Consider the following 12,670-nt stretch of genomic DNA (forward strand, 5'->3'; position numbering starts at 1 on the left):
ACAGATAATCCTTCATTTCTATTATTAATATCATTTTAAATGCTTGAAAGTTCCCCAGCTGCTGGTAGAAATATGCTGATTATTTATTTTCTTTACTAAATAAAACAAAAAAAACAGGCATTCCAATTAAAGAAAAGCATGAAAATCAACATATTAACTAAATAGCTAGTTTATAGTATTTTAATGATTTAGAGACTGTCTGATAATGGTAATATGAGATAGAATATCAAATTGCCATTATCATAACAAGAACAGTAGCAAAACTATATATATATATTGTGCTTGAAGCCATAAAATGAGCTAAAAAAAATTAAAAATAATTAATTCTCTGCTGTGTGGGTCTAGGGCAGCACAAAAATGCCAAAATAAAAATAATTTTACTATTTTTTATTTAAGAAATTATCATTCACTCTGCATTTATAACACTGAAATATATTTTTAGAAATCTGAAAACATCTGAATTTCCATAATTTATATCTCAAATTATTTATCTTTTCATTCTTCTATTCATTTTCTAAATTTAGATTGAAAGTTGAGAATCTGACATCAGGAAAAAATGATAAAATGTAGCCCAAAGGTTTTAAAAATTTAATATGAAATAATGAAAAAAGCCTAAAATGTATAAAGTGAAATATTTGTCTTGCTCTTTTTGTGCTAAAAATGAATTTGTAAATCAAAGAAAATTAAATTAAACAGAAAGAATGAATTTTTGTCCACTGAAAAATTTAAATTGTCAAAAAAGTCCAATTTAATCAAAAGAAACTCAGATGTATTTTCAGGATTCAGATTTAGAAATCCAGCTTCACATGTGGAGTTTTTCCAGCAGTGAAAATCCAAACCGAAGCACCTGACGTGGAGGTGAAAGACTCGCCTGCTGTTTGAGCTCACTGAAACTGCAGCACCTTTCTCATCTGGACTCCAGGGACCAATCAGCATCCGGACCTGCTGGAACTGAACAGAAGGAGGATATTTAACAAACTGATGGAATTAAAATGCTCTCAGTGGAAGATTCACCGTGAGTCCTGCCTGGTGGATAATTATCTGACTCCATGGAGGATGTTTAAACGCTGATTCATCACCACTGACGGACAAAACTTCAGCTCAGACAAGCATCAGATTCTGGTTCAATCACAGGTAAGTGAACTTTCATGCTTTTGTTTTTATTTCCAGCTGATAAATGAAACATGATCAAGTCTTTAAAAGCTTAAACATGATTGGTTATGGATGAGCTGTTTGTGATTCAGGGTGCAATGCCTCACTGTGGCCACTTGGTGGCAGCAGAACAAACTGCAGAGTCAGAGGAGTCGGCAACTCTCTCCAAACAGCTTCATCATCACATGTAGCCATGAAGAGCAGAAACTTAACTGTAAGATGCTTCAAACTGATCAGATTATTTTTAATCGGAAAAATAATCCTGAAACATTCCCAGTTTAAGATGGTGTTGCTTTGTTCAGCACCAGCAAGTCATTTTCAACACCAAGTAACACAAATGTTGTTTATGAATCGGTCAGATGTTGTTTACACAAAATAAAAACTTTAAACGCTCAAAACAAAAACAGAATTATAACAAAACTTCACAAGATGACCTGAAATGACATGAAGGAAAAAATCAAGAAAGAAGCAGCACAACTTCCACAAAACTCCTTCAAAATTATAGGAATAAAAAAAAGAATAAAAATGCTGAAGTTAAAACAGTGACCCTGAGAAAAATCCAACCAGCTGCGGCAACAACACAAAATCAAACCAACTTTAAATGACATTTAGAGGGAATCTGACTTCAAAATGAGAACAAATAGAAACAACCCGATTACTGAGAGACAATTTCAGCCAAAAGACAAACAAACAGTCTAGAAACACAAACACATCAGAGTTGACCTCAGGTAAATACAAACCAGCCTTCAAATTATTCAAAATGACCTATAACATGCAAACAACTTCAGCTCCGAACAAAAACACAAAGTGACCCTACAGATTTGTTGTTGTTGTTCTGAAGCAGAATGAGGCCCCAGGGACCAGCATCCGGTCTTCTCAGGGGCCAAAGTGTCTCATTCTGTCTGCAGAAGCTTTTAGATGTGATCAGAAACAGCTGACTGCACTTGAACAGCTCCAGCTCAGCATGTAGTTCTGCTGTTAACCAGCAGGGGGCAGCAGCTGCTGCCTGCAGCCGCCAGGACACAGCAGGAACTTCACTACATCGCCTCATCACAGGTCTCTTATCCATCAGAAACCACAACATCAACATCTAGATGTGACGAAAAGCAGAAATGAACCTAAAGATTTAAAGCAGGGGTGTCAAACGTACGGCTCGGGGGTCTAAAATGGCCCACCAGAGGGTCCAGTCTGGTAAGCGGGATGAATTCCAGTTATATGAAATTCTGTATTTTTCAGTTTCAGATACCAGTGATCACATGTTTCATGACTTTGTAATTTTGTTTGTAGTCTGTAGTTGTGAGATGTGTAAACCAATAACATTGTTGAATCTGACTTATTTTTCTAAAAATATTTACATTATTGATATTTCTTCTTAAAAGTTAGTTGTTTAATGTAAACACATCATTAATGTTTGTGCATTTCTTTGCACTAAAACAAAGGGGAAAATGTGGGTCTGCGTTATCGTGTTTTTTTATGCTCTGCCCCACCTGAGAATGTGGCTCCGGAACTAAAATATATATTAACACCCCTGGTTTAAAGTTGAGTTTACAGACAGAAGTGAGGAAAGAAGGTGGTTGTTTTTTCTTTTATTATAAGAAAAAAAATTGCTGAATGTTTTGGCTTTGTTAACCCCAAGGGTCTTTTTGGTGTTTCTGCTTGAAAATGATAAATAGAAAGAGCATTTGGTGAATCTTGGTCTCAGCGAGATGAAACTTTTGGTATCTGAGAGATGTGAGCTTTCAGTAGAGGAGCCGTTAGCCCGTGTTCATGCCGTTGGGTGGACACGGAGAGACATCATTTGTGTTTATATATGTTTGCCGACTTAGTTTATCTTGCTTTTATGATTATTTATTGTCTTAACTGTGTTTGGTAGTCATAGCAATGCTTTTCCTGAGCTTTGAGTTGAGATTCTGGACTTTCTGTAGATTCCACACATGCAGACCCATGAAACCGGATATTAACCACCTACCCTCCAGTACTGGGGGCTGCGGTGCGCAAGGGGTTAAAAAAAAAAGTAAAATTAATATAGAATCATGAACTTCGCCAAAGACAAAGAATCACATTTACTACGTAATGTTTTCTCACAGCCTGAAGATGTCTCTAAAATAAAAAGGATGAGCTTGGCATGTGACTTTCTCTACATGTCATTGGGTGTATGTGTTTCCTGAAGAACAGTCTGAACGCTCTGCACCATCATCCTGATAAATGAGCTCCCCACCCAATGAGCACCAAATCTTCTGATTGATGGGATGAGAAAAGAGTCCAGCTGAACAGCCCCTCCTCCAGATCATCAGTGATGCGGGAAATCTAACTTTTCTTCAGACACTTATCTTTCTGTGTTTCACTGGACCAGAACTAAAGTTCCAGCATCATCTCCTCGTCCAATCAGAGTGGTGATTAATCACTGAACATCACGCCCATCCAGTCATCTACAGTCCATGGCTGCTTCTCTTCAGCTTCAGCGGAACCTGCTTTTCTTCTGGTTAACATGTAATTTCCTTCAGTTTGCTCAAACCTGGACTCCTATTTCTGTCCATTTGGTTTTTATTTCTTTTCTTCAACATTTTCTGTTTTCAGTGTTGATGCTTTGACGTCTTCCTCGGCCCACCTTTATGTTTCCCTTTCCCAACCTTCCCAATTTCCTTGTTCTTGCTCCAGATGTTCGAGAATATCGTTTCCACTCTGAGCTGAATTTCCTTCTTGAAAGAGTTTTATGATGCTTGCCGTTGTTTCTACTGGCAGCTCTCTGGTTTGGACAATGTTTTGAGCCAATCAGCAGCACTAAAGTCTGCAGAAACTCCTCACCTGCAGGCTCATTTTATATCATCTAGATTTTGCAAGTATTTGTTTTAGATGTTCGAATTCCAAGTGATTACATCATTTTATCACATTTTTGAGGCATGTTTTACAAGGCTAAATAGTTGAGGTTGTGATATGATGTAGCAACAACAGAGAAATAGTTTTTCTGATGTTTTAAAAAGACAGATGTGTTTACTGTGTGAGCTGCTCTTATGAGACCCACAGAATGATTGAAGAGTTGGAAAATGACAGCAAAGAAGTGGAAAAATCCCTGCAGAATGATGCTAAATGACAAGAGATGTTAAATTAGTAAAAACATCTCAAATATATCCTGAAAAAAGCACAATAACCTGCACTACAACGAGAATGTCACACCCGAGTATGCTGCAGATAATATTTGAAGAACATGAACTTCTTTTTTTCCTTCTGTGCAGGCTGTTAGGATGAGAGATGACACCAGTGTGTAGCAAAGTAAAGCATGGAGCGTGTTGTATGACATTCTTATGTAACACACCGCCTTGTCACACTGACAGCTGTAGACATGACAGCTCCAGCAAGCGTTGTGCTAACTGGCTACCTCTCCCCTGGAGGCATGTTTGGTCAAAATCTCCTCCAGTGAACTCTTCCTCCTCCTCCTGCCCTGTGTGTCCTGGGTGAGCATATGCATGCAGCCGGTGCAGGCAGAGGAAAACAGGTTTCCCCTTGGATGACACCGCTGCCGTGGATGGAGCAGAGTTACATTCTGACAGCTATTGTTAGCATTGTTGTCACTGCTGAGGGAATCTGTCCCGAGGCCTCGAGTTGGCCTGCAGCCACTTTCACCTCCAGACTATCCCCTCTTTTCCACCTCATGAAAGACAAACAGGCACAAATCAAAGAAGCAGTGTGGAGGTGAGGATGGAGTGGAGCTAAAATACATGGAGGCTTTTAAAACAACTTATACTAAAATCAATGAAACGCCATCACCTAACTGACATATTTTTTTTGTGATGCTTCATGACAGCAGACTAAATGAGACCAAAGGTTAGCAGGGACATAACTGTCTTACAGAAGCCGGGGATGACAAGTGTCCTCTTGCATTTATGACAGATGTTTGTGATTTCACATTACTTAAAGCGTTTGGACAATCTAAAAATCAGAAGTTTATAATGTCAAATATTCTCTTCAGGAATTGACATCAAGCTATTTTATCTACCAAATCCAGGATTCTCCCTCAGCTCCTCTCTGCTGCCAGGCAGCTTCCCTCTAATGACCTGACAAGGTTAAACACATAAGACTAATATTCCTAATACAAGCTCCACTAAAGCTCCCATGTCTTTCCTTCTCCACCTGCCTCTCCTCCTTCTCCACCTGCCTCTCCTTTTTCTCCACCTGCCTCTCCTCCTTCTCCACCTGCCTCTCCTTTTTCTCCACCTGCCTCTCCTCCTTTTTCACCTGCCTATCCTTCTTCTCCACCTGCCTCTTCTACTTCTTCTCCACCTGCCTCTCCTTCTTCTCCACCTGCCTCTTCTTCTTCTCCACCTGCTTCTTCTACTCCTTCTCCACCTGTCTCTCCTCCCTTTTCACCTGCCTCTTCTCCATCTTCTTCACCTGCCTCTCCTCCTCCTTCTTCACCTGCCTCTCCTTGTCCTTTTCCATCTGCCTCTCCTCCTTTTTCACTTGCCTCTCCTCCTCCTTCTTCACCTGCCTCTTCTCCTCCTTCTCCACCTGTCTCTCCTCCTTTTTCAACTGCCACTCCTCCTTCTTCACCTGCCTCTCCTCCTCCTTCTTCACCTGCCTCTCCTCCTTCTTCTCCTACCTCTCCTCATCCTTCTTCACCTGCCTTTTCTCCTTCTTCTCCACCTGTCTCTCCTCCTTTTTCAACTGCCTCTCCTCCTTCTTCACCTGCCTCTCCTACTCCTTCTCCACCTGCCTCTCCTCCTCCTTCTTCACCTGCCTCTTCTTCTCCTTTACCACCTGTCTCTCCTCCTTTTTCACCTGCCTCTCCTCCTCCTTCTTCACCTGCCTCTCCTTCTCCTTTTCCATCTGCCTCTCCTCCTTCTCCACCTGCCTCTCCTCCTTTTTCATCTGCCTCTCCTCCTACTTCTCCATCTGCCTTTCCTCCTTCTCCACCTGTCTCTCCTCCTTTTTCACCTGCCTCTCCTCCTCCTTCTTCACCTGCCTCTTCTCCTCCTTCTCCACCTGTCTCTCCTCCTTTTTCAACTGCCTCTCCTCCTCCTTCTTCACCTGTCTCTCCTCCTTTTTCAACTGCCTCTCCTCCTCCTTCTTCACCTGCCTCTCCTCCTTCTTCTCCTGCCTCTCCTCCTCCTTCTCCACCTGTTCTCCTCCTTCTTCTTCACCTGCCTCTCCTCCTCCTTCTTCACCTGCCTCTCCTCCTTTTTCAACTGCCTCTCCTCCTTCTCCGTCTCCACCTGTCTCTCCTCCTTCTTCACCTGCCTCTCCTACTCCTTCTCCACCTGCCTCTCCTCCTCCTTCTTCACCTGCCTCTTCTTCTCCTTTTCCACCTGTCTCTCCTCCTTTTTCAACTGCCTCTCCTCCATCTTCTTCACCTGCCTCTCCTCCTTTTTCAACTGCCTCTCCTCCTCCTTCTTCACCTGCGTCTCCTCCTTCTTCACCTGCCTCGTCTCCTCCTTCTCCATCTGTCTCTCCTCCTTTTTCACCTTCCTCTCCTCCTCCTTCTCCACCTGCCTCTCCTCCTCCTTTTCCAACTGCCTCTCCTCCTTTTTCAACTGCCTCTCCTCCTTCTTCTCCTGCCTCTCCTCCTCCTTCTCCACCTGCCTCTCCTCCTCCTTTTCCACCTGCCTCTCCTCTTGTTTCAACTGCCTCTCCTCCTCCTTCTTCACCTGTCTTTCCTCCTTCTCCATCTGCCTCTCATCCTCCTTCTTCACCTGCCTCTTCTGCTACTTCTCCACCTGCCTCTCCTACTCCTTCTCCACCTGCCTCTCCTCCTCCTTCTTCACCTGCCTCATCTTCTCCTTTTCCACCTGTCTCTCCTCCTTTTTTAACTGCCTCTCCTCCATCTTCTTCACCTGCCTCTCCTCCTCCTTCTTCACCTGTCTCTCCTCCTCCTTTTTCAACTGCCTCTCCTCCTCCTTCTTCACCTGCCTCTCCTCCTTCTTCTCCTGCCTCTCCTCCTCCTTCTCCACCTGTTCTCCTCCTTCTTCTTCACCTGCCTCTCATCCTCCTTCTTCACCTGCCTCTCCTCCTTTTTCAACTGCCTCTCCTCCATCTTCTTCACCTGCCTCTCCTCCTCCTTCTTCACCTGTCTCTCCTCCTCCTTTTTCAACTGCCTCTCCTCATCCTTCTTCACCTGTCTCTTCTCCTTCTTCTCCACCTGTCTCTCCTCCTTTTTCAACTGCCTCTAATCCTCCTTCTTCGCCTGCCTCTCCTCCTTCTTCTCCTGCCTCTCCTCCTCCTTCTCAACCTGCCTCTCCTCCTCCTTCTTCACCTGCCTCTTCTTCTCCTTTTCCACCTGTTTCTCCTCCTTTTTCACCTGCCTCTCCTCCATCTTCTTCACCTGCCTCTCCTCCTCCTTCTCCACCTGCCTCTCCTACTCCTTCTTCACCTGCCTCTTCTTCTCCTTTTCCACCTGTCTCTCCTCCTTTTTCACCTGCCTCTCCTCCATCTTCTTCACCTGCCTCTCCTCCTCCTTCTTCACCTGCCTCTCCTTCTCCTTTTCTATCTGCCTCTCCTCCTTCTCCACCTGCCTCTCCTCCTTTTTCATCTGCCTCTCCTCCTCCTTCTCCATCTGCCTTTCCTCCTTCTCCACCTGTCTTTCCTCCTTTTTCACCTGCCTCTCCTTCTCCTTCTCCATCTGCCTCTCCTCCTTCTCCACCTGTCTCTCCTCATTTTTCACCTGCCTCTCCATCTCCTTCTCCTTCTGCCTCTCCTCCTTCTCCATCTGCCTCTCCTCCTTCTCCATCTGCCTTTCCTCCTTCTCCACCTGCCTCTCCTCCTTCTCCATCTGTCTCTCCTCATTATTCACCTGCCTCTCCATCTCCTTCTCCTTCTGCCTCTCCTCCTTCTCCATCTGCCTTTCCTCCTTCTCCACCTGTCTCTCCTCCTTTTTCACCTGCCTCTCCTTCTCCTTCTCCATCTGCCTCTCCTCCTTCTCCACCTGTCTCTCCTCCTTCTCCACCTGTCTCTCCTCATTTTTCACCTGCCTCTCCTCTTCCTTCTCCACCTGTCTCTCCTCCTCCTTCTCCACCTGCCTCTCCTCCTCCTTCTTCACCTGCCTCTCCTCCTTCTCCACCTGCCTCTCCTCCTTTTTCATCTACCGCTCCTCCTCCTTCTCCATCTCCCTCTCCTCCTTCTCCACCTGTCTCTCATCCTTTTTCACCTGCCTCTCCTTCTCCTTCCCCATCACCTTTCCTCCTTCTCCACCTGTCTCTCCTCATTATTCACCTGCCTCTCCATCTCCTTCTCCTTCTGCCTCTCCTCCTTCTCCATCTGCCTCTCCTCCTTCTTCATCTGCCTTTCCTCCTTCTCCTTCTGCCTCTCCTCCTTCTCCACCTGCCTCTCCTCCTTCTCCATCTACCTTTCCTCCTTCTCCATCTGCCTGTCCTCCTTCTCCATCTGCCTCTCCTCCTACCTGGCAAAGTAACACATTGTTCATGCAAAGGAAACAAGATGTTTGATTTGAACTGTTTTTACCAACTTGATTTAAAAGCAGCTGAGAAAATCACTTCATTATGTTGACTCTCTAAAATAACTCCTGATGTCCTCTTTTTTTCTGCTCTCTGGTACTAGTTAGTACAAGCTCTTTGTGAGCCACAGCAGGGAGAGTCAATCACATTAGCAAGAAATGAAAGAGTAGAGCCAATCATATTTGTTGAAACAGTTGGAAAGTTGTTTCCAGTTGTTTCTGTGTAAACACTCAGGTATTTCATGTAATTCTGAGTTAAAATTAAACATTTTACTAATTTCTTCTCTTATATAAATATTAACCATACTGCTCAAGAAAGCATCCTCCTAAACAAAATTCAGTTTTCAAAAAGGAGAGTACAGTTATTCATTTCCAGCAGTTTTGCTGATTCATGATATGAAGAGGTGATTTTTTTACTTTCTGGAGGAAACAATCGCTTTTATACTTTATTGATGGAAATATGGTGGTTTTGTTAAATAATTTTTCTGTCCCGTTTATGATGAAGTTGTGTTTTCATATTTTCTGAATTAAGTTGTGTTTTTGACTAATGCCAGGCATAAAACCAGGGGTGCTGCTAGAGATTTTGGGCCCCATGAAAAGAAAATGAGTGCCCCCCCCCCCCTCAAAATTTTAATAGTGTAATACATCCAATTGGCAATTTTAATAATATTTTGACCATCAAAATAGCATTAAAAGAAATTAAATTAAAATAAATTAAACGAAAAACAACAAAGACATGCATGATTGGTTAATAGTTTATTCTCTCTAGGAGAGAGTGTGTGTGTGAATGGTTGTTTGTCTATCTGTGTTGGCCCTGTGACAGACTGGTGACCTGTCCAGGGTGTACCTGCCTCTCACCTGTTAAAATGCTGGGATAGGCTCCAGCTCACCCGCGACCCGTAATGGAATAAGCGGTCAAGATAATGAATGAATGAATAAACGAAAAACATGACAGGGTAGTTGGTAGGGGAAGCACTAAATATACAATGAAGTTAATTTAGATTCAGTTTTTTGCTGCAAGATGGATACTTTATATTTAAAAACCCATCTATCTTTTTATAAATACTTAATTATCTCATGATAATTACAAAACAAATTACAAATACAAAACTTAAATACAAAATAACCTCTTCCATGAAAATGAAATGCATTTATAATCTGTGGAGAAATAAATCAAATCTCAGCTAAAACACCATCAAAAACAAAATGGCCACTCATTTTTTATGATTTATGAGTGAGCTAGCTTATGTGGACAAAGTTTAGAAAAGACAACAAGCTGATGTTCCACAACTTTCCATCAGACGAACTAACTGACCACCTCACCTCTGAAAGAACTGGGTGACGTATTGTCCACCTCTCTGTTCTCTCTCCAGTCTCAGCTTTTTTCTTTTCTTTTTAAACTTCCCTATTTTCAGGGCATCCTGCCGTCTTCGCATCCACTCGCTGTCTCTGTTGTGCTGCTCCGCAGTTGAAGGAGCAGGTGGACTGAACCATTTAAGTGAAACATAGAGGGGGGTGAGTGTTCAGAGATGTTTCCAAAACAAAGACACTTAGTGATACCATTGCATTGTAACTAAAGTGTTTGTGTGATTGTAGGTTTATCATTGAGTATTAGATATTTTTGTTAGTGTTACAATTGCATTGAGGGCCATTCTGGGCCCCCTGTCAGTCATGGGCCCCGAGAATCCTTCCCTTTTACCCCCCCTTTTCGGCGCCCCAGCATAAAACTGTTTGGATTCTCCATTACAAATAACCTGATTTGTCTCCAAGCCGGTGTCCCGCCATCCTTCCACAGGCGTCATGTGACACCTTCACTCAGGTCAAAGGTTGCTGTTATTTAAAGGCACTTGATGAATTACAGGCACGAGGGCCTTAAACTATCAGTGACAGCAGCTGCTGAGCTCCGGTTTCCACGACGACGGGATCACAACATCCACATAACATCATGTACAGGGTTTCAGATCGTTTACACTGTTGCTGTAAGCCACGGCAGTGTTAATCCTAACCTCTGCAGCGCCCCCCACTGGATATAAATACATCTGTTTTACAACCTAAATCATCAAACTGCCATAAGATTTGATTTAGAAAAATTAAAATCTTTATTTTATATTTTCTTCCAGAGAAGAGGATTTTGTCATGATGACGCTGTGGACAGTTTCATTCCAGGGAAGTAAAATCAGACGTAACTGGCTGAGCTGTTTCAGAAGAGACTGAAAGTAAAAGTAGTGGAAGCAGGTAACTGCAGCCATTTACTGGCTCTCAGATATGTTACTATAGCAACAACAGATACTTCATTCTGACTGGCTGAAGCGTACTCACTTCTCTCAGATGGCCACAGCTTCTCCTGCAGGACCAGGGACACTGCCAGGGATTTTGGGCCCCATGAAAAGAAACTGAAATGAAATGCATTTATAAGCTGTGGAGACATAAATCAAATCTCAGCTAAAACACCATCAAAAACAAAATGGCCACTCATTTTTTATGATTTATTGTATTGTGAGCATTTTTATTGAACATTATCACTGAAACAGAGGCAACAAAAAACTAATAAATAAAAATAAATAAAATCAGAAGCAAATGGTAAAATAAATTAGGTAGGCTCAGAAACAAAACACCCCATGGTTTATTGTATTATATGAACTGAATGTAATACAGTCACAAGCAAACCACTGTGGAGATTTACAGCCAAACAATGGCTGGGAGCATCTTTAAAATTAAATAATCACATTTTAAAAGATAGAACTTTGTGTAATAACATATCAAGGAGTAGTAATGGTAAACTATTGCTGAGTCAAGCTCTTGCAATCTCATTCACCGTCACTGTCCTTGCTTAGCCTTTTTCACCAAGAGCCCAGCGTGGAGCTTTTTCCCTGGAAAATCACTTATCAAGTCCTGAAGTCCAGCTTTCTATTCTATCAGCTGTTCTGTTATATAGTATCTCCAATCATGTAATGTCATGTGTAATAGCATCACAATCCTTATTTCTGGTGGCCTCCCATTATTTTGTTTTACTTTAAGGTGCTTAATGATTTCACAAACAATGTCAAGAGAAACTGATCTGACTACCAATCCTCCATCGTCATGATGTCTAATTTATCTCCAGATCTGTAGACTCACAGGTGAAGCATTAGATTAGTAGGGAAACATATATGATGCTATATGGTTGTTGCTAGTTAATCTTCTGATAAATGTTTCCAAAACAAAGAAACTTAATGCATTCTAACTAAAACGTTTGTGTGATTGTAAGTTTATCATTGAGTATCAGATAATTTTGTTAGTACAAGTGCATTAAGGGCCCTTCTGGGCCCCTAGAATCTTTCTCCTTTACCCCCCCTTTTCGGCGCCCCAGTGCAGGACTGAACTTATTCAAAGACTGAAACATGTTAAAATATGTGATCTTTGTTTTGGTTGGTTACAAATTTGTGTTTAGTCATGATTATGATCCAACATGTGTAGAAAATGAGAATGTCAGGAAAATGCTAACGAGGTTCATTCTTGTCTCATAAGTTCTTTTCTTTCTTTCTTTTCTTTTTATCCATTTCTCGCTTCTCTTTGCAACATTCCCGAAAAAGGTGGGGCCGTTGATCCCTTCCAACTTAGTAATGTTTCCATTGTTTCCTTCAAAATTTTTTCTTTTAGAAACAGGTCAGGACTCCAGTCTAAAACCAGTCCAGTACCCATACCCTCCTCTTCCTCAGCTATGCTGCTGTAATGTAGCAGAATGTGGTTCTTCATCATCTTGTTGAAAACTAGACGTCCCTGAAAAAGATGAAGGCAGCAGATGATGCTATAAAATCTCAGAGAACTTTTCTGCTTTAATATTGCAAAATGTCATGCTCTGTGGTTTAGTTCTAAGTTCCTATGGGCTCATAGTGTCGTCTGGTTTCCTGTTTTATTTTGTAGTTCGTTCGCCTTGTGTATTGTATTCTGCTTCCTGTTTGTTAGTACACCTGGTTACTCGTTCTCTTCACCTTCCCCTCGTTAGTTATTTTCCATGTATATTTATACCCTTCTGGTACTCTTTGTCAGTTCAACCATCGTGCTTCCCAGATTTTTCCTGCACCTGTCTACCTC

At 42.2% G+C, this 12,670-nt stretch overlaps 1 protein-coding gene across 1 annotated transcript; it reads right to left on the reverse strand.

Annotated features, from left to right (window-relative positions):
- Positions 1-5,138: 5,138 nt before the first annotated feature.
- LOC121635088 (UPF0329 protein ECU05_1680/ECU11_0050-like) lies at positions 5,139-8,047 on the reverse strand. Its single transcript, XM_041978147.1, has 3 exons — positions 7,937-8,047; positions 6,546-6,635; positions 5,139-5,204 (listed from the first exon to the last, which is right to left on the reverse strand). The coding sequence occupies exons 1-3, from the start codon at positions 8,045-8,047 to the stop codon at positions 5,139-5,141; spliced, it is 267 nt and encodes an 88-aa protein (XP_041834081.1).
- Positions 8,048-12,670: the final 4,623 nt, after the last annotated feature.

Source organism: Melanotaenia boesemani, chromosome 23, assembly GCF_017639745.1.
Source record: "Melanotaenia boesemani isolate fMelBoe1 chromosome 23, fMelBoe1.pri, whole genome shotgun sequence".
Lineage (NCBI taxonomy): Eukaryota > Metazoa > Chordata > Actinopteri > Atheriniformes > Melanotaeniidae > Melanotaenia > Melanotaenia boesemani.